The sequence below is a fragment of the Sceloporus undulatus genome, chromosome 3 (assembly GCF_019175285.1).
Source record: "Sceloporus undulatus isolate JIND9_A2432 ecotype Alabama chromosome 3, SceUnd_v1.1, whole genome shotgun sequence".
Lineage (NCBI taxonomy): Eukaryota > Metazoa > Chordata > Lepidosauria > Squamata > Phrynosomatidae > Sceloporus > Sceloporus undulatus.
Genome location: NC_056524.1, coordinates 268,504,382 through 268,526,637, shown reverse-complemented (window position 1 = coordinate 268,526,637; position 22,256 = coordinate 268,504,382). Strand labels below are relative to the sequence as shown.

Below are 22,256 nucleotides of genomic sequence, written 5' to 3'. Positions count from 1 at the left end.
CAAACTTCTCCCTGCGGATTTGCTGCCCTGGTCAGGGGTTGGACTACCTGATCCTTTGGGACCCTTCCAACTGGAGAGTTCTATGGTTTCCACTTCCCTCTTGTCCTTGCCCTTGTCCCAGGCTGGGCTTAACTGCTTGTTGCATACATACATGCTTTGGCCTTCAGTTACAGCCAGGCGTCTGGAATGGCAAGAATGGCGTCCTCCATGTCTCCCCCAACCCTTTTTATTGCTCAACAGTGGGACCTGTGCAGACAGATTTACATGTGCCTTAAATGGACAGTAGCCTCTGAGTGACTCTGGGGTTACACCTATGTCTTGCTCCCCTCCCCTCCCCTCATGCCTCAACTCCTACTGAGAAATTAAAGCTGTGTGTCTTGGCTAAAGTCCTCAGAAGCAGATCCTATGCCCTGAGGCAGTCTCTAGCCATGACCCCATCCTCCTGGCCATCTCTCCGCAAGAGGAGTGGCTGATCTTTCCTTGTCATCTCAGTGCTTCGGTGTTTATTTTCCTGTCTAGTGTGAATCATATCCTTTCTCTTTCCCTGGGTCATTGTTTCTTGGAAGTCTGATGACTTAGGGATGTAGAAGATGTCATGTTGGATGGGATCCAAGATGCCATGTTGGATGGGTTCCCAAGGAACCATGTTGCATGGGACAAAAAGACACAATTGTGGATGGGATACCAAGATGTCATAGTGGATGGGTCCAAAAGACACAATAGTGGATGGAACCCTGGCCCAAGATGCCATTTTGGATTGATCCAAATGAGACAGTGGTGGAGAGAACCCCAAGGCACCATGTTGTATGGGCCCAAAAAAACCAAAGGTGGATGGGGACACAAGACTCCAGGTTGGATGGGTCCAAAAGACACAATGATTGATGAAACCCCGAAGACACCAGGTTGGGTGGGACCAAAAGACATATTGGTGGATAGAGATCCCAAAATGCCATGTTGGGTGGGACCAAAAGACATTATGATTGATGGAACCCCAAGACGCCATGTTGGATGGGTCCAAAACACACACTGATGGATGGGACCCCAAGATGCCATGGTGGATGTGTCCAAAAGTGGCAGTGATGGGTCCATAAGACATTATGGTGGGTGGGGCCCCAAGATGGCATGTTGGATATGTCCAAAATACATGGTGGTAGATGTGGCTGCAAGACCCTAGATGGGTCCAAAACACACGATGGTGGATGGAACCCCAAGACATATTGTATGGGTCTTGAATGAGTCTCTGAGATAAATTGTCTGATTGGCCTGGCATTATCCCAGTTTGTATTTCAATGTATAGTGGACCCTCCACATTCACTGGGGCAGGGGTACAAATTAAAAAAACAACACTATTTTTTAAATGAAAGAACACCTCTCTGGGAATATCTAAGTCCTCTAGTGCAACTTTGTGCTCATTCTCTGCCAGAGATTGACCATAGAACCATGATGGAGGATGTATAAATGCCTACAGAAGTGTTCTCTGTAGTAATCACTAGGTCCTCCAGCATGACTCTATGGTGAGCCTCCAGCAGAGATGAATCATAGACTCATGCTGGAGAGCCTAGAGATTCCTAGAGATAACTAATGCAATCAGATCTGCAAATAAATCAAATCCTCAAAAATCAACGCTGTAAATGTGAATGGCCAACTGTATACCAGTTTGGACAGTTGCAAGAACCAGATCTTGATTTGCTGAGGATTCCTGATGGATCTCAGTTCTCTTAGCCAATGGGACAGTTAATTTTGGGGGGTATTTGTCTGAACATGAAAGGAGCTATCTGTTAGGTGGTACATCCATTTCAAGCTTTACTTTAGAGCAGTGGTTCCCAAACTTTGATCTTCTAGATATTCTGGACTTCACTTCCCAGAATCCTTGATTATTGGCCAATCAAGAGGGGCTTTTGGAAGAAGAAGTCCAAAGCACCTTGAGAACCAAAGTTTGGGAATCACTACTGTAGAGGAACTATTCCAGGTTAAAAAGCCTGTCCCCTCCAACAGATGCAGCACCATGGATGGTGATTATTAATTGCCATCAAGTCAACTTTGACTTATGGTGACCCTCTGAGTGAGAGACCTCCAGGAGTTCTGCTCATCCACAGCCTTTGCTCAGATCTTCCACAGCCTCGACAGCAGTAGCTTCCTTTGTGGAGTCTTATCTATCTGTAATGAAATCTCCCTCTTTTCCTTCTGCCTCCCACCATGGTCTCCAGAGTCATACGCCAAGTTGGCTCCTCAACTCTACAGCTACTCTTTTGGGGATTTATACACCCACCAGAATGCTGTGTGATTCTTGCTATCAGTATCCGGTTTTACCAGTTTAATTCCTTCACAGCTTTGGCTGTGACCACTATTAGCTATCTTTGCATTAATGAATGAAACATTTCTGGGGAAGGATATTCTTTCCAAAATACTACTCCCCTCCCCTCCAACAACTTGCTCTTTGCTTTGAGTGTCGCAATACTCTGTTTTTCTTTTCTTTTCTTCTAAATCGCTCTGCCTGGCTGGCTGGCACGCTCCTGTTTCCGCAGGCTGTGTAAATCCTTTTGTGTGCATAATCCTTTGCCTGCAGGCACGAGAAAAGAGAAACGATTGCACAATCTGACATTGTCACTTTTTCTTTTCTAAAAGAAAAAAAGAAAGAAAGAAAGAAAGAGCATAAGGATTTTAATTTATATGGTGTCTTTTTAAATTCTTTTACTGGGGTGACCAAAATCTTTGTTGCACAGGGTAGGAAACAGGGAAGATACCCATGGGGAAAGAGGCTTTTGTGCCAAAGTTAAGAAACCATAATTCACCATTTTTGTTCTGTTTGTTCTTTGGTTTTCCTTGACTCACACCCATTTCACCAAGCACCTTTCAGGCAAAAGGCAACCTTCCCCCTCCTTCGATATCTATCTCTAATCCCTGTCCTAGGGCTCCCTTACCACCCACCTGCCTCATGTCTCCTGCCAGGAGCTTATTATCCGGACAGGATGTGATGATGGGCACATTCTGCCTCGGGAACATGTGCGTTCCTGCAGTTCCTTTGTCTGAGATGACTGGTGTTGCGCCTGGGAGCAGAGAACCTCTCTCAAGTCCTTTTTTGAAACTTCATCCAAGCAGAACAGGGACGTTGTATTCACAATTCGTTGCAAAAAAAATCAACCAGAACAAGACCTACAATGCAAGGGGGTTTTTTTTGTTTGTTTTTTTACAAAAATTCAAATCATTATCACAAAATGCACAATTAGCCACCAACCTCAGGTTACATTTAGCTTCCAAAGAGGAGAGAAGACATAACAGCCATCCTTAAATAACTGATGGGATGTCATGTTAGAAGAGGGAGCAAGTTTGTTTTCTGCTGATCCTTGTTGTTGTTGTTGTTGTTGTTGTTGTTGTTGTTGTTGTGTGCATTCCAGCATCTTCTGACATATGGCAATTATAGTGGTGTTAAAATTGTTTTATTTCTGCAGTGAAGACAAGGCCTAGGAGACCTCATTGTTTTTCTTTGTTTTTTTCATTGTTTTACTTTCTCCCACCCCCCCACCCCCCAAAAAGGAAGAGAAAGACTGGGAGGAAGAACAGTTTCTAGCTGTCATTATTTTGTGAAGATAAGCTTTAAATGAATAAGAAATCTCTGTGGCAGGATGCCAGACTTTTGACATGGAGAGATGCTCCTTAGTCAAGGGTTTGTTTGTTTGTTTGTTTGTTTGGAGACGGGGGAGTATTGACCCCCATCATCTTCTATGCTAAATAATCTGGGGAAAGTCTAGACACTAAAAACAGCAGGGCTCTTTTTCATAACCCCAGGAGAGCAAGTGAAGGACATGACTAATAGTTACACACTGTCCAAGAACATGCAGTTGCATATGCAATGGTTTTACTTGTGGAATTCTGCTTGCACAAGTGTGAATTGAAGAAGGATGGGGTATGAAGGGCATAAAGTACAGTACATCTGTATGTGTAAGGGAACTTACACAGGTGTATGACACCAGCAGGATTCCTGCCCAAATCCATTGGCTCCTAGCAGCAGTAGCACCATTATGGTTGTGGTGTGGGTGTCACCCTCTATTGCCACCCTGCACATCCCATCCTTTTGGCAGCTTCTCCACATCCCTGCATTAAGAAGAAGGTGGTGGTGACACAGTCACTAGGCTGCAAGAAAGAAAATGTAGAGATAGAGAGGTGGGTTGGCCAGAGGGAATACAGTGGCCAAAACACTTGCTAGTTTCTTCCTTCTCCCTAGCAGTCAAGGCAGTGGTTACCCATTACAGCAGCAGCAGCAGCTTCTGCTGTTGCCGGCTGTGGCAGCTGGAGGGGAGCCCAGCTCTGACAAAGGTTGGCAGCATACTCTGCTTGGCGCTGGACTGGAGAGGCAGCGTGGCAACCTGTGCTTTCCTGCAGCCCCAGCTCCACCAGCAAGGGAAAGCAGTGAGCTGGATTGCAAGGTCCCAGCTTGGAGAAATGGGTGGGTGGGAAGAGTCAGGGCGCACTGTGAACTGCTTCTCTCCTTGATCCTTTTGAGCTGATTACCTGCCAATATTGAGTGCTGGAGAGGCAGCATGGAGGACAAGGAAAACCTTTTATAAATAGTCATTTCAGTAATGGTGTCACCTCCTCTGGTTGTGTCACCTTGTGTGATGCACACTCGCCACACTACTGTAGTGACACCAGCAGCCTATTTCTCAAGGGCATTATTTCTTTCCTGTCATCCACTTTTCAATTTCTGCTGCCATGTGCCCCACCATGCATTCATCGAGAAGATACCAACCAAGGGTTCATCTGTACCTTGTCATTTTATATGATTTGGAATTTCATGTCACAGTCTAACTGAATCTGTCATAAATGTGTGCATGTATTGTGTTCATTTGTTATACTGATTAATATAGCATTATGGGAATGTATCATTTTTGTTGTTGGGGAATGATGGGAGGCATAGTTCAGGTTTACACTTCAGAGTGGCTTCAGAGTGGCTCAGATGGAAGATGGCTGCCTGGCACAGGAATATGCAAATATCTGGGGGAGGTTTTCTTTCATCAAGACATTCTCATAGGAAATGGAAAGCAAAAACTAAATTGAAAGTGCATGAGGGGGTCAGGCAGACTAGTATAGAATCATAGAATCATAGTTGGAAGAGACCGCAAGGGCCATCCAGTCCAACCCCCTGCCATGCAGGAAATCCAATTCAAAGCATCCCCGACAGATGGCCATCCAGCCTCTGTTTAATATATTAGAATACATATTAGTATATTCTAATATGTGAATGAATCAAACTAAAGCCCACAAATGTTAGGGCAGGACATTTTTAATTTTTGCCAATGTTTGTGGATGATAGCAGTGGTGTCTGCAAAAATCTTCCTGCTAACAACTACCATTACTGAAATAAAGTTCTTGCTGTTTGAAATACAGAAATCTGGTTCACTCAACTGTGGGGTTGAAAGGGCAGTTCTTGATATTTCCCCATGTACAACTGTGAAATTCCCTCATTTGCAAAACTGTTACAGGTACAGTATGGATTCCTTTTCCTTTTTCAACTGGCCATTCCATAGTATCCTAGATATCACAAACAAAAAAGGGGGACATGTGTGGTCAAGCAACATCAAAGTGTGGTCTAACTGGCAAAGTTTCTCAATGAGAAAGAACAAGCAATCCAGGAGATACTGCAGTGGTTTGTTTTTGCCTGAGTCAATTGGGAAAGGCAAGATTATGCCTCCTCCTCTTCACTCTCCCCTCCAATGAGTTAATGCAGTGCAAATGACTTTTGCATGTTGAACTCAGTTTGAAGCAACAATATTAAGCTGAGGACAAAAGGTGAAAGTGGAAGAAGAAGAGAGAAACTAGGAAATTTGTAAAGCAACTGAAAAAGTGGAGTGACAAAGGATTAACTGACGTGTTTTAACTGATATTGTTCATTTGATATTGTTCAATAAACAATAAATAAATATTTGTTAATTGTTGCCTCCCCCTCCTTGACTTATGAAAAGAGGCGAAGTAAGAAATAATAATAATAATCAATCCATCATCATCATCATCATCATCATCGGGCAAGTCTACATGTAACTTTTCGAAGTGCTGAAAATTTTTGCATATTTGTGTTGACACTTAATTATCTTCACTTTCCTGCACAAATTTGTATCTATTCTGCCTCCCTCTGCCAAAAATATGCATCCATCCTAAGCCAAACAAAGCTGATGCATGCCAACGCATTCAATAATGTGCATCCTTCTGGATACACCAATAAAGTCCATGAAACCATTTTTGCTGGGTTTAAGGAGGTTTTCGGGGACTGTACCACAAAAAGCCCAAATTCCTGTGGATCACATGTGGCTGGCTTGCATTCTAATAGACTGGAATGAGGACTATTTTAATTGTGTAGACAAGCCCTGGGACTATCTCTGCCATATCAAGACAACTGGAGGGCATGTCACTCTACTCCTCTCCTTCTGTTACAGCAGGTGAGGGATCGGGGCCATACTCAAAATCAAGATGATGGTTGTCAAATGCTGCCAGGGATTAGAGAGGCATTATATTATCCATCCAATGTCTTTGTTCTTCTGACTCACTGTGTGATAAGAGAACAGTTCTGAGATGCTTTTGCAACCTGAGCAAACCAGAGGATGTGAAAACACAGAAAATTCCCTCCCTGTCTTCCCCTGCCTCCTCCTCCAACCTCTACTTCATCTACTCACCCCCACCCACCCCTGTTTAATTATAGATTGTAAGTTCCTCAGGGCAAGTAGCTGTTTTGGTGTGGTTTGCAAAATCTTTGATGGTGTGCTATAAATAAACCCCCGATTGTGCAAATTGGAGGGGGAAATATGCAAAAATTGTTTTAATTTAAATTTGGCATCCCTTTGTATGGCATTTGGATTTGTTAGTCTTTATGAGTTTCATGTGACTTTGAAGACTTTTGCTTTAAAAAAAGAAAAGACAATTTGTAAGGTTATTACTACAAGACTGCAAAAAGTGCCACTCCACCATTCCAAAGTCCGTAGTGGCCACAGTTTGATTATTTACATTATCTATTTCCATCCTTTCCCCAAAAAGTTGAGACCTAAAATGGAAGTAACAACTACAAATAAAAACACAATATCTTATATAAGTTAATTCGTGTTTCCAGTTATGATTTGGAGACCAAAGTGCATGAGGTCAAACATTTCTGGAATCATAGAATCATAGAATCATAGAATCGTAGAGTTGGAAGAGACCACTAGGGCCATCCAGTCCAACCCCCTGCCATGCAGGAAATCCAAATCAAAGCATCCCTGACAGATGGCCATCCAGCCTCTGTTTAAAGACCTCCAAGGAAGAAGACTCTATCACCCTCCGAGGAAGGAGTGCATTCCACTGTCGAACAGCCCTTACTGTCAGGAAGTTCCTCCTAATGTTCAGGTGGAATCTCTTTTCCTGGACCTTGCATCCATTGTTCCAGGTCCTGTTCTCTGGAGCAGCAGAAAACAAGCTTGCTCCCTCTTCAACATGACATCCTTTCAAATATTTAAACAGGGCTATCATATCACCTCTTAACCTTCTTTTCTCCAGGCTAAACATCCCCAGCTCCCTAAGTCGTTCCTCATAGGGCATGGTTTCCAGACCTTTCACCATGTTAGTCACCCTCCTTTGGACACGCTCCAGTTTCTCAATGTCCTTTCTGAATTGTGTTGCCCAGAACTGGACACAATATTCTAGGTGGGGCCTGACCAGAGCAGAATACAGTGGCACTATTACTTCTCTTGATCTAGACACTATACTTCTATTGATGCAGCCTAAAATAGCATTGGCCTTTTTAGCTGCCGCATCACACTGTTGACTCATGTTCAACTTATGGTCTACTTGAACTCCTAGATTCCTTTCACACGTAGTTTCATTCAGCCAGGTGTCACCCATCCTATATCTGTGCATTTTATTTTTCCGCCCTAAGTGCAATACCTTACATTTCTCTGTGTTGAATTTCATTTTGTTAGCTTTGGCCCAGCTTTCTAGTCTATTCAGGTCATTTTGAATCTTGATCCTGTCCTCTGGAGTATTACCTATTCCTCCTAATTTGGTGTCATCTGCAAATTTGATAAGTATGCTCCCAATTCTGTCATCCAGGTCATTGATAAAGATGTTGAATAGCCCTTGGCCCAGGACAGAACCCTGTGGGACCCCACTGGTCACTTCTCTCCAGGATGAAAAGGAGCCATTGTTGAGCACCCTTTGGGTTCGGCCAGTCAACCAATTACAGATCCATGTAACAGTTCCTTTGTCTAGCCCACATTTTACAAGCTTGTTTGCAAGAATGTCATGGGAAACCTTGTCAAAGGCCTTACTGAAATCAAGATATACTATATCCACAGCATTCCCTTTATCTACCAAGCTGGTAATTTTATCAAAGAAAGAGATTAGGTTTGTCTGGCATGACTTGTTTCTCTGAAACCCATGTTGACTTTTTGTGATTATGGCATTGCCTTCTAGATGTTCACAGACTCTCTGTTTAATGATCTGCTCCAGAATCTTTCCTAGTACTGATGTCAGACTAACTGGACGATAATTGTTGGGATCCTCTTTTTTCCCCTTTTTGAAGATGGGGACAACGTTTGCCCTCCGCCAGTCTGCTGGGATCTCTCCTGTTTTCCAGGAGTTTTCAAAGATTATTGCCAATGGCTCCGATATTACTTTTGCCAGTTCTTTTAATACCCTTGGATGGAGTTCATCTGGTCCCGGAGACTTAAATTAATTTAGATTAATAAGGTGTTCCTCTTCTTCTTAGTGTTCCTTTTTTTTCTTTTCTTTTCTTTTCTTTTTTAACTGGGGTAAAAAGAATATTTGAAAATATTTGCAAAATTGTTGAAAGGCATGTTTTTCAAGTGTAGAGAAACACTGTCAAGAAGAATCTTGGAATGATGAGAATCCTTGCAGTTCATGAGTTAACCTGAACATACAAAAATACATTTTAAAAATGCTGTTTTCTGTATAAATCAACCATGTGTAATGTTTTCACGGTTGTTAAGTTTATCCTTTGCTTCCTTTGCAAATATACTTAATGAAGAATTATATTCCTGTTTTGCGCTCTTGAGACTCACTAGTGCCATTAGCTCAGTACAATCAGCCCTCCATAACCTCGGATTCTTTATCCATGAATAGCTTGAAAATATTCCAAAAAGATAGAAATTCCAAAAAGCAAACCTTGATTTTGCTATTTCATATAAGGGACACCATTTCACTACACCAGTATTTAAAGGGAGTTAAATACATGGAGAGTTAAGAGCAGGTGCCAGTCTTACTCACTACAGACAGACCTCACCATCCATTGATAAGAAATTTGAAGAAAACATTGGTAGGTTATACATTTCCTAGTTGTGGCTGAGAACATCTTTCATTTACAAGAGATGCCCATTTAGGATACGTTTGGAGGCCTTAGAGATGGATGGTTCCTGCACATGTACAGTCTGTTTCTTAGGATTTAATATTGATTACCTTCCCTAAGATTTTATAGTGGAGCAGGTTATAGTTTTTGTTGCTACAAGGCCAAAGGAGAAGGACTGGGGCTAGTCTACTTGTGAGTATTTTATTCAAATTGCAGCAGAATTTTGCGCATTTGCATCAACGTTTAATTGTCTTCACTTTCCTACACAAATTCACATCTATTTGCATCTTTTCACCCTCCCTTTACCAAATATGTGCAGCCTTCCAAGTGCATGCAAGTATACCTTTGCAGACACTGTGGTAAAAACCATGAAACCTTTTTCTGCAGAACTGTGGAGTTTTCCAGAGCCTCCCCTGCAAAAAGCCCAAACTCCTCCCAATTGCAAGTGGTGGGATCATGTTATATTCAGATTTAATCAAATATAGGCAAGCCCTCAGTTGCTAGTGATGGCACTGAACACAAGAGACACCAGAAGTAGTAGTGTGTCCGTAACCTCTTGTCATCCCTGGACACAGGACTAGTGGTTTTCAAAATGGAGCCAAACACAGTTACACAGAGCCTGTCACCATCTAAAAATAAAATGAAACTCATGTAAAACTTAAATAAATGGGATCTCCATTTTTTAGAGGTGCATCTGAGTGCCAGTTATTTGGGGGAAGATAGGAGGATACGATCATTCTTCTTGTGGCTTTGCTTTAGTGCCTTCCCGCGTGGAAGCCAATACCTGTTGGCTGTTGTGTCTGATTTGTGTTCATGTATCAGAAATGTGAGCCCCCACTGGGGGGAATGGGAAAATGGAGGAGAGCTGTCTTTTTTTCAGCAGCTAGGTTTCCCTCCCCCTGCAAAAATTGAGATGATTCGTAGAATCGTGGCATCCTAGAGTTGGAAGGGACCCCCAAGAACCATCCAACCCACACCCCTTTTGCCATGCAGGAAGACACCATCTAAGCATTCTCGAGATGTCCATCCAGCCTCTGCTTTAAAAAAAACTCCAAAGAAGGGGATTCCACCATCCTTTAAGGCAGCGTCTTCCACTAGCAAATAACTCTTATCACCCGGAGGTTCTTCGCAATGGTTTGGTAGAATTTCTTCCCCCCTAGTTAGAATTCATTGCTCTGTGTCCTAGTCTCTGGAGCATCAGAAAACAAGCTTGCTCCATCCTCAGTATGGCATACCTTCAAACATTGAAACATAGCTATCATGTCACCCGTTAACGTTCTCTTTTCCAGGCTAAACAAATGCAGTTCCCTAAGTTGCTCCTGACAGGGCTTGATGGTTTCCCAAAGTTGATAATAAAATTGTTGTTTTTTTAATAGTAATGGATAAAATGTACAGGAAGACTTTTATTGAAGACCATGTGTATAGTATCAGTTCATGTCTATTCCTGGCCTTGATTTCCTCTCTTCCTTTCTTTTTATGGGAATGCGTGTGGTTATGCCTGCTTGACCACTATGGAAAACTAGTGGAGACAAAATAATTTCCTTTGTTATGCATGTTGATTTTTTATTGGTTTGTTTGTTTGTTTTGCCTGCCTCTTGTCGACTATGACAGCAAAACCAAATTCTTTCGAGATCAAGTCCTTGTAGCTCATTTGTAACCAAAAAATAATAATAAAACTTGAAGGTGCAATTTGTAGTTATATCCTGAAGGAACTTTACTTTTAATAAATGCAACATGGTAATTTTATGTCAAACTGTTATATCAGATGCATTTTATGTTCCTAAAGCAACAAAGTGATTTTTAATCTGTAAAGGGTACCAAAATTGCATTTTTTTAAAAATCTGTTTTTTTGTAGGAAAATCTTGGAGGGGGGAAGATTGCTCCCAACTTCATTTTTTCTGTACAGTTTTGCATCTCTAACCCTGATCACTTTTCTAAGTCAGCCATCTCCAACCTAATTCCCTCCTGATATACTGCATTGCAACTCCTGTCATCCTCAGCCAGCCTGACCAATGGTAGCCCAACACATCTGGAGGAAAGAAAGGAGACAGGCATTTAGAAAATCACTTCGGCCTCCTTTCTCCCTTTGTGTGACATGGGCCTTGTTATCTTGATTTGTTTGATAATTGCTCCAAATTTTGTTACATAAAAAAGAAAAAACAAAGCTTGGAAAAGTTACTTTTTAGACAGCTGAAGGATCCTGGGGGTTGTACTCTTAAAATAACACTTTTCTGCAATCTTTGGGAGGGACCTCAGCAGAACCAGCAGGCCCACAAGCCTGGGGTGGATTTCGGGGCTGCACCCCTCATTGCCTGTCATGACTGCTTTCTGACTTTGCCTTTATTTCTTTATTTTAGTACTCCACTGAACTGAAGAAGCTGTACTGCCAAATTGCAAAGACGTGTCCCATTCAGATCAAGGTGATGACTCCCCCGCCTCAAGGAGCTGTCATCCGAGCCATGCCAGTGTATAAGAAAGCCGAACACGTCACCGAAGTGGTGAAGCGTTGCCCGAATCATGAGCTCAGTCGGGAATTCAACGAGGGTGAGTCCAAGATTCAGAATCTCCTCCTTGTTCTTCAGAAGCTGAGATCTTGGGGTTTTCAAGCATTTCACTGTAGCTTAAATCCAGCTACTGGATCCAGCTAGAGGGGACACACAACATAAATTACATATGAGTTGATTTGCCAAGTTTCCTTCCTTCCTTCCTTCCTTCCTTCCTTCCTTCCTTCCTTCCTTCCCCTATTAATATATGCGTAATATCTATGGGAGCCAACATGGTGCAGTGGTGTTGAATCTTAGAATCATAGAGTTGGAAGAGACCTCAAGAGCCATCCAGTCCAACCCCATTCTGCCATGCAGGAACTCTCAATCAAAGCATCCCTGACAGATGGCCATCCAGCCTCTGCTTAAAGACCTCCAAGGAAGGAGACTCCGCTACACTACGAGGGAGTTTGTTCCACTGTCGAACAGCCCTTACTGTCAGGAAGTTCCTCCTAATGTTGAGGTAGAATCTCTTTTCCTGGAGCTTGCATCCATTGCTCTGGGTCCTAGTCTCTGGAGCAGCAGAAAACAAGCTTGCTCCCTCCTCAGTATGACATCCCTTCAAATATTTAAACAGGGTTATCATATCACCTCTTAACCTTCTTTTCTCTAGGCTAAACATACCCAGCTCCCTAAGGTGTTCCTCCTAGGGCATGGTTTCCAGACCTTTCACCATTTTAGTCGCTCTCCTTTGGACACATGGCTCCAGTTTCTCAATGTCCTTTTTGAACTACAACTCTGGAGATCTAGGTTTGATTCCCCGCTTTGCCATAGAAACCCATTGGTTGTCCTTGGATAAAACACATTCCCAACCCCAGAAAACCTTGTGGGTAACCCCAAGACAGAAATGACTTGAAGACATAGAACAACAATAATATCTATATGCTGTATTGTATATGTTATTCAGAAAATTCTAGGGCCATGTGTAAAACCAAAAATAAATCTAAAAGAATGTAAAATTGGACAATAAAGGATGGACAGTCGAAAAACCTATTAATGCAACAATTTAAAACAGGTTGTAGTTGATTTTTTAAATGCTGCAGCTATTTATTCTTGTTATTGTTGTATGCTTTCAAGTCATTTCCAAGTTATGGTGGCCCTACCATGGACCAAGGGGTTTTCTGGGTCTGAGAATGTGTGACTTGCCCAAGACCGCTGAGTGAGTTTCCATGGCCAAGTGGGGAATTGAACCTCGTTTTCCAGGGCCCTAGTCTTATGCTGAAACCACTATGAAATGCTGACTCTCACTGTAGCTATACGACATGGATAAAATCACTTGAATCCACCACCACTATTCCCAGGTTTTAATACTAAGTCTTGTTTTAACATATCACAAGAGGGAAGCCAGTCTCAGCACCAGTTGGGCCTCTAAATGGAGAATGTTTCATAATCAAGGTGTCACAGAAGAAAAGGCCCTGTCCCATGTCTACAAATATTTGGTCCCATTGGTGGGATGTTGATCCTCTGATTCAATGGTCTAGTCAAGTTGGCAGTAGCAATTCAATTGAGGACCCTGCTTCTGGTTTTTCAAATTATTAAAAACAAATAATGGGAAGATAAGCCTGAATACACTTCCTCATCCCAGCTAGATTAAATCAGGCTGAGCAAAGCAGCTCATGGACTGAATGCAGTCCCCAAGGATATTTCAATGGCCTCTCGGCCATTGAAGTATATATATACCATATAAGTCTAGAAATGTTATATACTGTATAAGTCTAGAAAACACACACACACACACACACACACACACACACACACACACACACACACTGTATAAGTCTAGAAATTTTAGTCAAAAAATTGACCCAAAAAACCTGGATTGACTTATCCACAGGTCAGTGTAAGTACTGTACCTTAACTCTTATTAAAAAAGGGAACCATCCCCTGTAGAAAGAGAAGAGTGTAATATGTTCTAGAAGCAATGACCTTGCTCTGTTCTCTCATCCATCTTGCCTATAGTGTGAATGCAAACAGTTATGCCTGTTGGAATTTTGGAAGTTGTTTGGCATTGTTTTCCTTTGCTTCATCTTTTAGATCCTTTGTTACATGTCCCTAAATTTTACCCTCAACTTATCCACAGGGCATATCAAAATCCATAATTTTGCCCGAAAACCTGCCCTCGACTTATACATGAGATTGACTTATAGTCGAGCATATATGGTGTGTGTGTGTATATATATATATATATTCCAAAAAACAAACCTTGACTTTGCCATTTTATATAAGAGATACCATTTTACTATGCCATTGTATATAATGGGACTTGAGCATCCATGGATTTTTGTATTCATGGTGGGTTTCTGGAACCAAACCCCAACGGATACCATGGGCCCACTATATTTTATTCATTTTTATCTCATCTTTCTCCTGATAATGGGACTCAAAGCAGCTAACACCATATTTCAAACAATACAAATTAAAAACAATGCAAAAGCATTAACAAAAGTGTAAATATAAGATTAAAAACAATCGAACAATTTATGAAATTAAAACACTAAACATTAAGAGTATTCAAAGACAATGGACCATCCTTAGAAACAGAACTGCACAGCATTTAAAGCCCAATCCTAGTTAATTTGCCTGATGGCACAAAAATGTTTTTACCAGCTACTGAAAGGAGAGTGGTGATGGGGCCATCTTGGGCTGTCTAGGAAAGGATTTCCAGAGATGGAGCAGCCATTGAGAAGGCCCTGTCATATCCCTTGTTCCCACCAAAGGAGCCTGAAAAGGTGGTGGGACAGAGAAAAGGGCCTCTTTGGATGATCTTAGTGCTCCTATGGGCCTTCTTCCCAATATGGGATCTAAGCTGGTTCACAGTACAGTCAGCCCTCCATATCCATGGATTTGACATGCACAAATTCCACCATCCACAGCTTGAAAATATTCCTAAAAAAGGTGGTGGGACAGAGAAAAGTTCATTTCCAAACCATTGTAGAGGTCTCATTGGCTCACAGAGAGAGATACTGTATGATCCTTCAATATTCACTATGTTACCTCCTCCCAGGCCAATTTTGGCCCAGGAGAGCCTTTTTTGCAACAGAAAGTGAACCAGATGTGACGTCTACTCACTTTCTGTTATTGAAAAAGGCCTCTTCTGGGTCTAATGCAGCCAAGGGGTTTAAAAACCCAGGGAAATGCCTCCAGGCCACAGGGTTTTGGGGGCAAAAATATTTTTGTCAGGGTGCAGTGGGGTTACACACACACAAGCTCTCCTGGGCATCAGTAGAGCCACTGAGCCTTCCAAAATTGGCAACCCTTGTGAAATGAAACTTCAGTTGGTGTTGGCTTACCAAGTTCCTTTTGATTCAGTAGGTCTACTCATGTTGGTACTGGTGATTTGATTTAGGCCAGTAATAAGTTTGGGGAAGGGGGAATCTATCCAGGAGACGTTACCTAGTTAAATATATTAAGTAGCTGATTTAAAATATAGGCCATTATTGTTTTAGTTTATAAACACTATCAAGATAAATAATGAAAGAGTTTCAGTCACTTTAATTTGTGGGTGGCCAGTTTTATTACTTTAACATGATAACATACCCCATTAAATAACAGATTAATCGTTTTATTTCTCTAAAAATGCTAGCTAGTCAACTTGCCTGTTTGGTTTTGCATTAACCTTGTGACTGACATTTCCACCCTCTGCTTGCAGCTTTGATGTTGGCTTATCTCTCTTAGTCCTTTCCCCTTTAGTTAAATTGCTGTTTCTGCCACTGACCCCATTGACCTTTCCCCTTGTTTTTGCAGGTCAAATTGCTCCCCCGAGTCACCTCATCAGAGTGGAAGGAAACAGCCATGCCCAGTATGTGGAAGACCCCATCACTGGGAGGCAGAGTGTCCTTGTGCCTTATGAACCGCCCCAGGTGAGCAAGGAGGGCTGGACCTTTCAGCTGTTTCATCCTTTTGCGGGGGTTGTTCAGTGCAAACTTGGCCAAAAGAACATAACATTCCATCTAAATGTAGACAGGTGCATTCTGAGGAAGTAGACTGAAGTCTACAAATGCTCATGCTGCCAATATTTACTTTCAGTTAGTCTCAAAGGTGCTACAAGATCTATCTACATAGTGATTCTACAGACTAACACAGCTATATCTTTGAATCATTACACCTAAATGTCTGACTTAAGCCACATATATTATGATAGAGCTGGAAGAGACCTCAAGGGCCATCCAGTCCAGCACCTGATATTCAGGAATACACAATCAAAACAACAGATGGCCATCCAGCCTCTGTATAGAAACGTCTAAAGAAAGAGCCTTTACTACCCTCCAAGGGATTGTGTTCCACTGTCCAACAGCTTGTACTAGCAGGAAATTCTTCCTAATGTTGAGGTGGAATCTCTTCTCCTCTAGTTTGAATCCACTGCTCCACATCCTAGTCTCTGGAGTAGAAGAAAACAAGCTTGCTCCATCGCCAATCTGACACCCCTTCAAATATTTAAACACAGCTGCCCTATAACCTCTTAACCTTCTGTTCTCCAGGCTAAACATAATCAACTCCCTATGTTGTTCCTCATGTATATATATTGAAAGAGTGCAAGGGATTATCCTTTAAGCCACTAATTTCCAAACTTGATTATCCTTTAAACCAGTGATTCCTAAATCTTCAAGGTATTTTGGACTTCAGCTCCCAGAATCCCATACTATTGGCTATGATGGCTGCGACTTCTGGGATCTGAAGTCCAAATATCCAAAGGACCAGGGTTTGGAAATCACTGTTTTAATCTTTGCACTCCATCCAAAACCTCCCCACTCACCACCTCAAGCTGTCAGCCCTCAGGGACCTGTTCTGCTTAACTGTGAAGTAGGTAGAGATCAGAGAGGAAATTCAGATACAGTGCTCCCTCGGGTTACGAAATTAATTCGTTCCGCCGCCGCTTTCGTAACCCGAAAAGCATTCGCAAGCCGAAATGCCATAGGCGCTAATGGGGAAAAGCCGCGATTTCGTGCGAAAAAGCCGAAAAAAGCACCAAAAATTTTTTCGTAACCCGAAAAAACATTCGTAACCCGGAACAATTATTTCCTATGGGATTTTTTCGTAGCCCGGAAATTTCGTAACCTGGGTATTTCGTATCCCGGGGTACCACTGTATTGACAAGGAGGTCATCTCTAATCAGACGGGGAAGAAAATGGAAGTGCATTCACAAACTGAGTGTGTCCCTTCTCCTTGGTTTAACATGAGTTGAATTGCCTCCCCATTCTGTCCCCTCCTGATGAGTAAGTAGGAGCAGAACAGGCCCCTCCTGGTATATGATAGCTATGGTGTGGTAGTTTTCAACACTACACAAAAGACCACAGAAGATATCTGTCCAAAAGAAGACATACACTCTTGTGGCAGAAGACATCCTTCACAGGCAAAAATTTTCCAGGTTCAATCCATGTTTTTCACACGTCAGCAGTCAGACCAGTACAGCAATCTAAAGGTTAATCCAAAGGAATAATCAGAGTCCAGGCAAAGTTCCAAGCTGCAGAAATTCAATCAAGGAACAGTGCACCAGAGTGATTTTCTCCCAAGGAAGATGGATGGTTGTCAGCCATACTGGATTGAGGGTACTGGAATATTTATAGCTCATCTGGATCTTGCAAGTTCTACCTATTAGCAGCCTGCTTCTTACTTAAATGCTGAGAATGTTGTTGTCTCTCCTTTTCCTGCTGTCTCTCTGTGGGGGTAGGCACTGGTAAATCTGACGGTCAGGGTAGTAATGAACTTTGCTCTTGAGGCTACTGGGAATTTGGCCCCTCTGCTGGATGCAGGTTCACCTCCTGGGGCTGCTGGCATTGCTGTAGCCTTGGTATGTCCTTAGGGCTCTCAGCTTTTCCATCAGAGCCGTCAGACTTGGAGTATATGCCCAGATCCTGGGGGCAGGGCATGACACCAGTTACTCCTGGTCACATTTAAGATATTTCTTCTTGCTGTTTCAGAGTGGCAGACTCCTTAAACAGCATATTTAAGCAATTAAGTGTATTTTATAGTGAGGTAGGGGATTGGCTGAAAAGTGTGTGTGTGGGGGGGGTGTTAAATAAAACAGGGAGGATGGAGGATCTTTTTGGAGGAACATGAAGAAAACCCATGATAGGTCCACTTTAGGGTCGCCATAAATCAGAAACCACTTGAAGGCACACAAAAACAGCAAATGGAGGCCTCAGTGCCTTACTCAATACCACTCCCCAGGCTGTGGGCATCCTTGGCTAAGAGGCTCAAGTAGCGGGTGAACTGAAAGAGCCCTACCTGAGAACCAGGAAGCCTACAACCAGTCAGGGTTGATGGACACCTGGAAAGAAACTTGGTAGAATATGGTCCATGTGTAGCATCTAAACCAGACCGTCCTTTCTCTTTCAGATACCTTAAAAAACGTGGTGGAAAGATGGATTGGGGAGGGGCCCCAATATCCTTTTTTTTCATCCTGAATCAGCATTCATCAAAGCCATTCATTACAAGAGTATATTTGAAACTGCATGGTGACTCATAGTTCAACAGTCCCCCTTTTTTCTTCCTTTCAGGTTGGCACTGAATTCACAACAGTCTTATACAACTTCATGTGCAACAGCAGCTGTGTCGGGGGCATGAACCGTCGTCCGATTCTTATCATTGTGACGCTTGAAACCAGAGAGTAAGTAACACAGGTGTGGAAGGGCGGCATGGCAAGTGTCTGCCTGTGCCTGAACCATTGAGGGGCTTGGGAGACATTGCAATTGCTACAGATGATCAGAAAATAAGACCTTGCACCCATAGCCTGACTCGCGCTTGTTTTTTTGCAATCCTGGCCTGGGTGCTGTCCACAGAGTTCCTGAGTCCCAGCTAGGGAAGCATTATTTGCTGAGTTATCAAACAATTGTCTTTTGCACAGTGGTGAATTCTCCAGTATGCTTGCAATCTAAGCTTCTTTCAAGGATCATGTTCTTTAGTTTGAGGCCACTCTTCCACATGTCAGTTACACACAGGAATATGGATTCTAGATTATTTCACTCTCACATGCAAGAACAAATAATTTCAAAAGTTTTCTTCTTGCAGAGTGGTGTTACAAAAGTTTTTCTCCTTTTTTTCTTTCTGGGAATTTTTACAAAATAATATTGTTTGCATACAGGGACTTTTTGTGCAAACTTACTTTGCAGAGAAAGTAGTGTATCTTGTGCAAAATGCTCTTCCAAAAAAAAAATAAAAAATAAAAAAAAAGTGGGGAGGTTGCTCAAAAGAATAATTTTGTTTACACACAAAAGTAAAACCCTAAAAATTTTGCACACGTGTTTTTTTTTTCCACAAAAGAACAACACACTGGAGTGTGTCTTGATGTACTGAGATATTATTTTCCCTTGCTGGTGAGAAAAATATGTGTAATTTGCAACTTCACTTATACTCTTAAGCCTGACCCTGTGCTTGATCCTCCACCTTTCTATTGGAAGTCATAGCATCTTACTGTTGGGATTTACAATGTGATTGCAGTCCAGAGTAGTTCTTCATAGCCAAGTGTGAGAAGGGTGCAGCCAGAAATCAAACAACTCTGAGAAAGCATGGCCAAGGGTGAATGGTGCTGGATACAGCAACTCAGTAATAACTGGTGGGACAGAAAAGTAAGGTAGAAAAGTGGTATTCATTTCAGGCCCAGGAGAGGACTTTTTCCCAATAGAAAGTGGGAAATGCTTTTTACAACAGGCAGTATAGCACATATTGGGGGGGAAAGACTCTCCTTGTGCTAAAATTGTCCAGAGAGCCTAAAACATGATGAAATTGCCCCCAATATTCCTGGGGGTACTGGAGGACATTTAAAGGCAAAGGAATTGGAGACAGTTTGCAGAGTTGGATCTTCCCGAGGACACAACACACTCTAATTTCTGTACAGCTGCCCACTACTGCCGTTGCGGAATGCCTGCCCGTTTTGTGAAATTTCCCATATTTATGTTAGCTAGTGATCTAATGGATGTCTCCCTTTCCTGTATCCCACAGCGGACAAGTCCTGGGCCGCCGGTGCTTTGAGGCTCGGATCTGTGCCTGCCCAGGCAGGGACCGGAAAGCTGACGAGGACAGCATCCGGAAGCAGCAAGTCTCCGACAGCACAAAGAATGGTGATGGTACGAAGCGCCGTAAGTAGCCAGGTGCAGGTGCCCCTTGGGGGCCTCTGGCTCTTTCATGGGATCCCTGCTGCCACCACAGCTTGGAGCACCAACAGAGGGCTAGAAGACTTTCTGGGGCATTTCTTGCAATGTGTGAACCTTTGGGCTACACAGAACCCTTCAAGTCATTTTGGATTTGTCTTCTAGTTATGGTTTGTTCACCACCACCGGTGCCCTTGGGAAACGGAGCTAGAAACTGTTCCTGTGTGTCAATCACTGGGGAACCAGGCAAATGAAAGGCTGCCCCATGAAACCGGATTTCCCGCACTCATTTATACCTATGGAATTAGATGCACTAGAGCAGAATAAAAAATAGTTGCTAAAAGATAAAAATGAGATGACAGAATCAATCAGGCTGTTCAGCAACACAGATAATCCCTATTCATATGAAGATCTGCCTCCTTGCTGGCTAAATACATGTAACTGGAATTTGTATTTGGAAAATTAAAATTGGGCTTTACAGATCTCACAGTCTTTTAGCTGCTGAAAATTTTCTAATACCGGAAAGGTAGAAAACGGGAGAGGCTGTTGGAGAATTAATGATTTGATGCAGTCTCATTTTCAGGAACAGTATGCATCCAGTTGCCAGTATGTGGGAACATGGGGACAAGGGACAGCATGACCTTCATGCCATGTTTATGGTGTAAGGAATTGTCTGAGCAAAATGGTGGTTGGCACTGAGTTTTTTGTCTGAACCTGCTAGTGCTCTTAAGTTTATAGGTGCATCTGATTATTATCATCATCTTTATTTATATTCCACCTTTTCACCAAAACAGGGACTCAAGATGGCTTACCATATGGCATAGTTAAAACAAATGCAATGTAGCTTAAACATACAAAAAGATTGCCATTAAAATGGAATTAAACTACAGGTTGAGTATCCTTTATCAGAAACGCTTTGGGACCAGAAGTGTTTTGGATTTTGAAATTTTGTTTGGATTTTGGAATATTTGTATATACATAATGAGCTATCCCAGAGGCAAATCACCCTCTCGGAGCCTCAGAGGATGGTAATGGCATCCTTTCAGGAAGAAACTTGCCAAGAAAACCCCAAGATTGGTTCACCTTAGGGTTGCCATAAGTCAGAAATGACTTGAAGACACACAAAAAATGAAATATCTTGGAGATGGGGCCCTAGTCTCAGCATGAAATTTATTTCTGTTTCCTATACACCTTATACATCCATCCTGCACTATCCATGGATTCTGCATTCACAGATTCAACCATCCATGCCTTGAAATCATTTTTTAAAAAATCTAAAAAAGCAAACCTTGATTTTGCCATTTTATATAAGGGCAAAGACACAATTTTATTACACCATTGTATATAATGGGACTTGAGCATCCAGTCCTGGGACCAACCCCCAGAGGATACCAAAGGCCTACTGTACACATAGTCTGAAAGTAATTTTATGCACAATATTTTTAATCTAATTTTGTGCATGAAACAAAGATTGTATACATTGAATCATCAGAAAGCAAAGGCGTCACTATCTCAGCCCCCTATGTGGACAATTTTGGATTTTTGGAGGAATTCAGGATGAGGGATACTCACCCTGTGTGAGGGATACTCAACCTGTAGAAGCAAAAGCAACTTTAAACATGCGATTAAAAAGAGTGCAGCACCTCTATTAAGGATGCATACTTTTCCCTCCCTTGACAGCTTTTCGACAGAGTACGCATGGCATTCAGATGACATCAGTCAAAAAAACGGCGCACTCCAGATGATGAGCTGTTATACCTGCCGGTAAGTGCAGTCAATGTGCTCTTTCTGGCACTTTTTCCATGCATGATCCTTTCACTTCCTCTGTGTGAACCCTTCCGAGATATTGGCTTTGAGGAGGGTGTCTCTCATGGGGGGGGGGGGTGCTTGGACTACTAGATGGACCTCCCCCAACTCTGTCAAGTTCTTTGCTGTGTTGCCAAGGTCTTGATCCCACTCTGTCTTGGAACTGGCTTGGAACTGGAAGTTCTCAGTAGTGGTAAGATCTTCTCCTGCTTCTTCTTGGCTTTCACCACAGTGGCAATCCTAGTCCTCATTCCAATTGCTAGTTTCTACTAACTAGAGTATATCTGTTGGATTATTGGAACTCATGTAAGTTTTGGCTTAGCAAATTTTCTTTGATTCGGTGGGTCTGCTCCAGTTGAGACCAACAGCTATATTTAGAATCATAGAGCTGGAAGGAGCCACAAGGGTTATCTAGTCCAACACCTAGTCCAGTACACAACTAAGGAATGTACAACTAAGGCACCTTAAAAGATGGCCATCCAACCTCCATGAAGA

General features: G+C 42.4%; 1 protein-coding gene across 1 annotated transcript in view; it reads left to right on the top strand.

The window, feature by feature from the left end:
* Nucleotides 1-22,256, top strand: part of TP63 (tumor protein p63) — a 182,837-nt gene that overhangs the window by 134,909 nt on the left and 25,672 nt on the right. Inside the window, 6 exon segments of the mRNA XM_042460239.1 lie at nucleotides 11,683-11,869; nucleotides 15,613-15,728; nucleotides 18,366-18,475; nucleotides 19,807-19,943; nucleotides 21,636-21,676; nucleotides 21,678-21,719. Of these exon segments, the coding sequence (XP_042316173.1) occupies nucleotides 11,683-11,869; nucleotides 15,613-15,728; nucleotides 18,366-18,475; nucleotides 19,807-19,943; nucleotides 21,636-21,676; nucleotides 21,678-21,719 (633 nt within the window).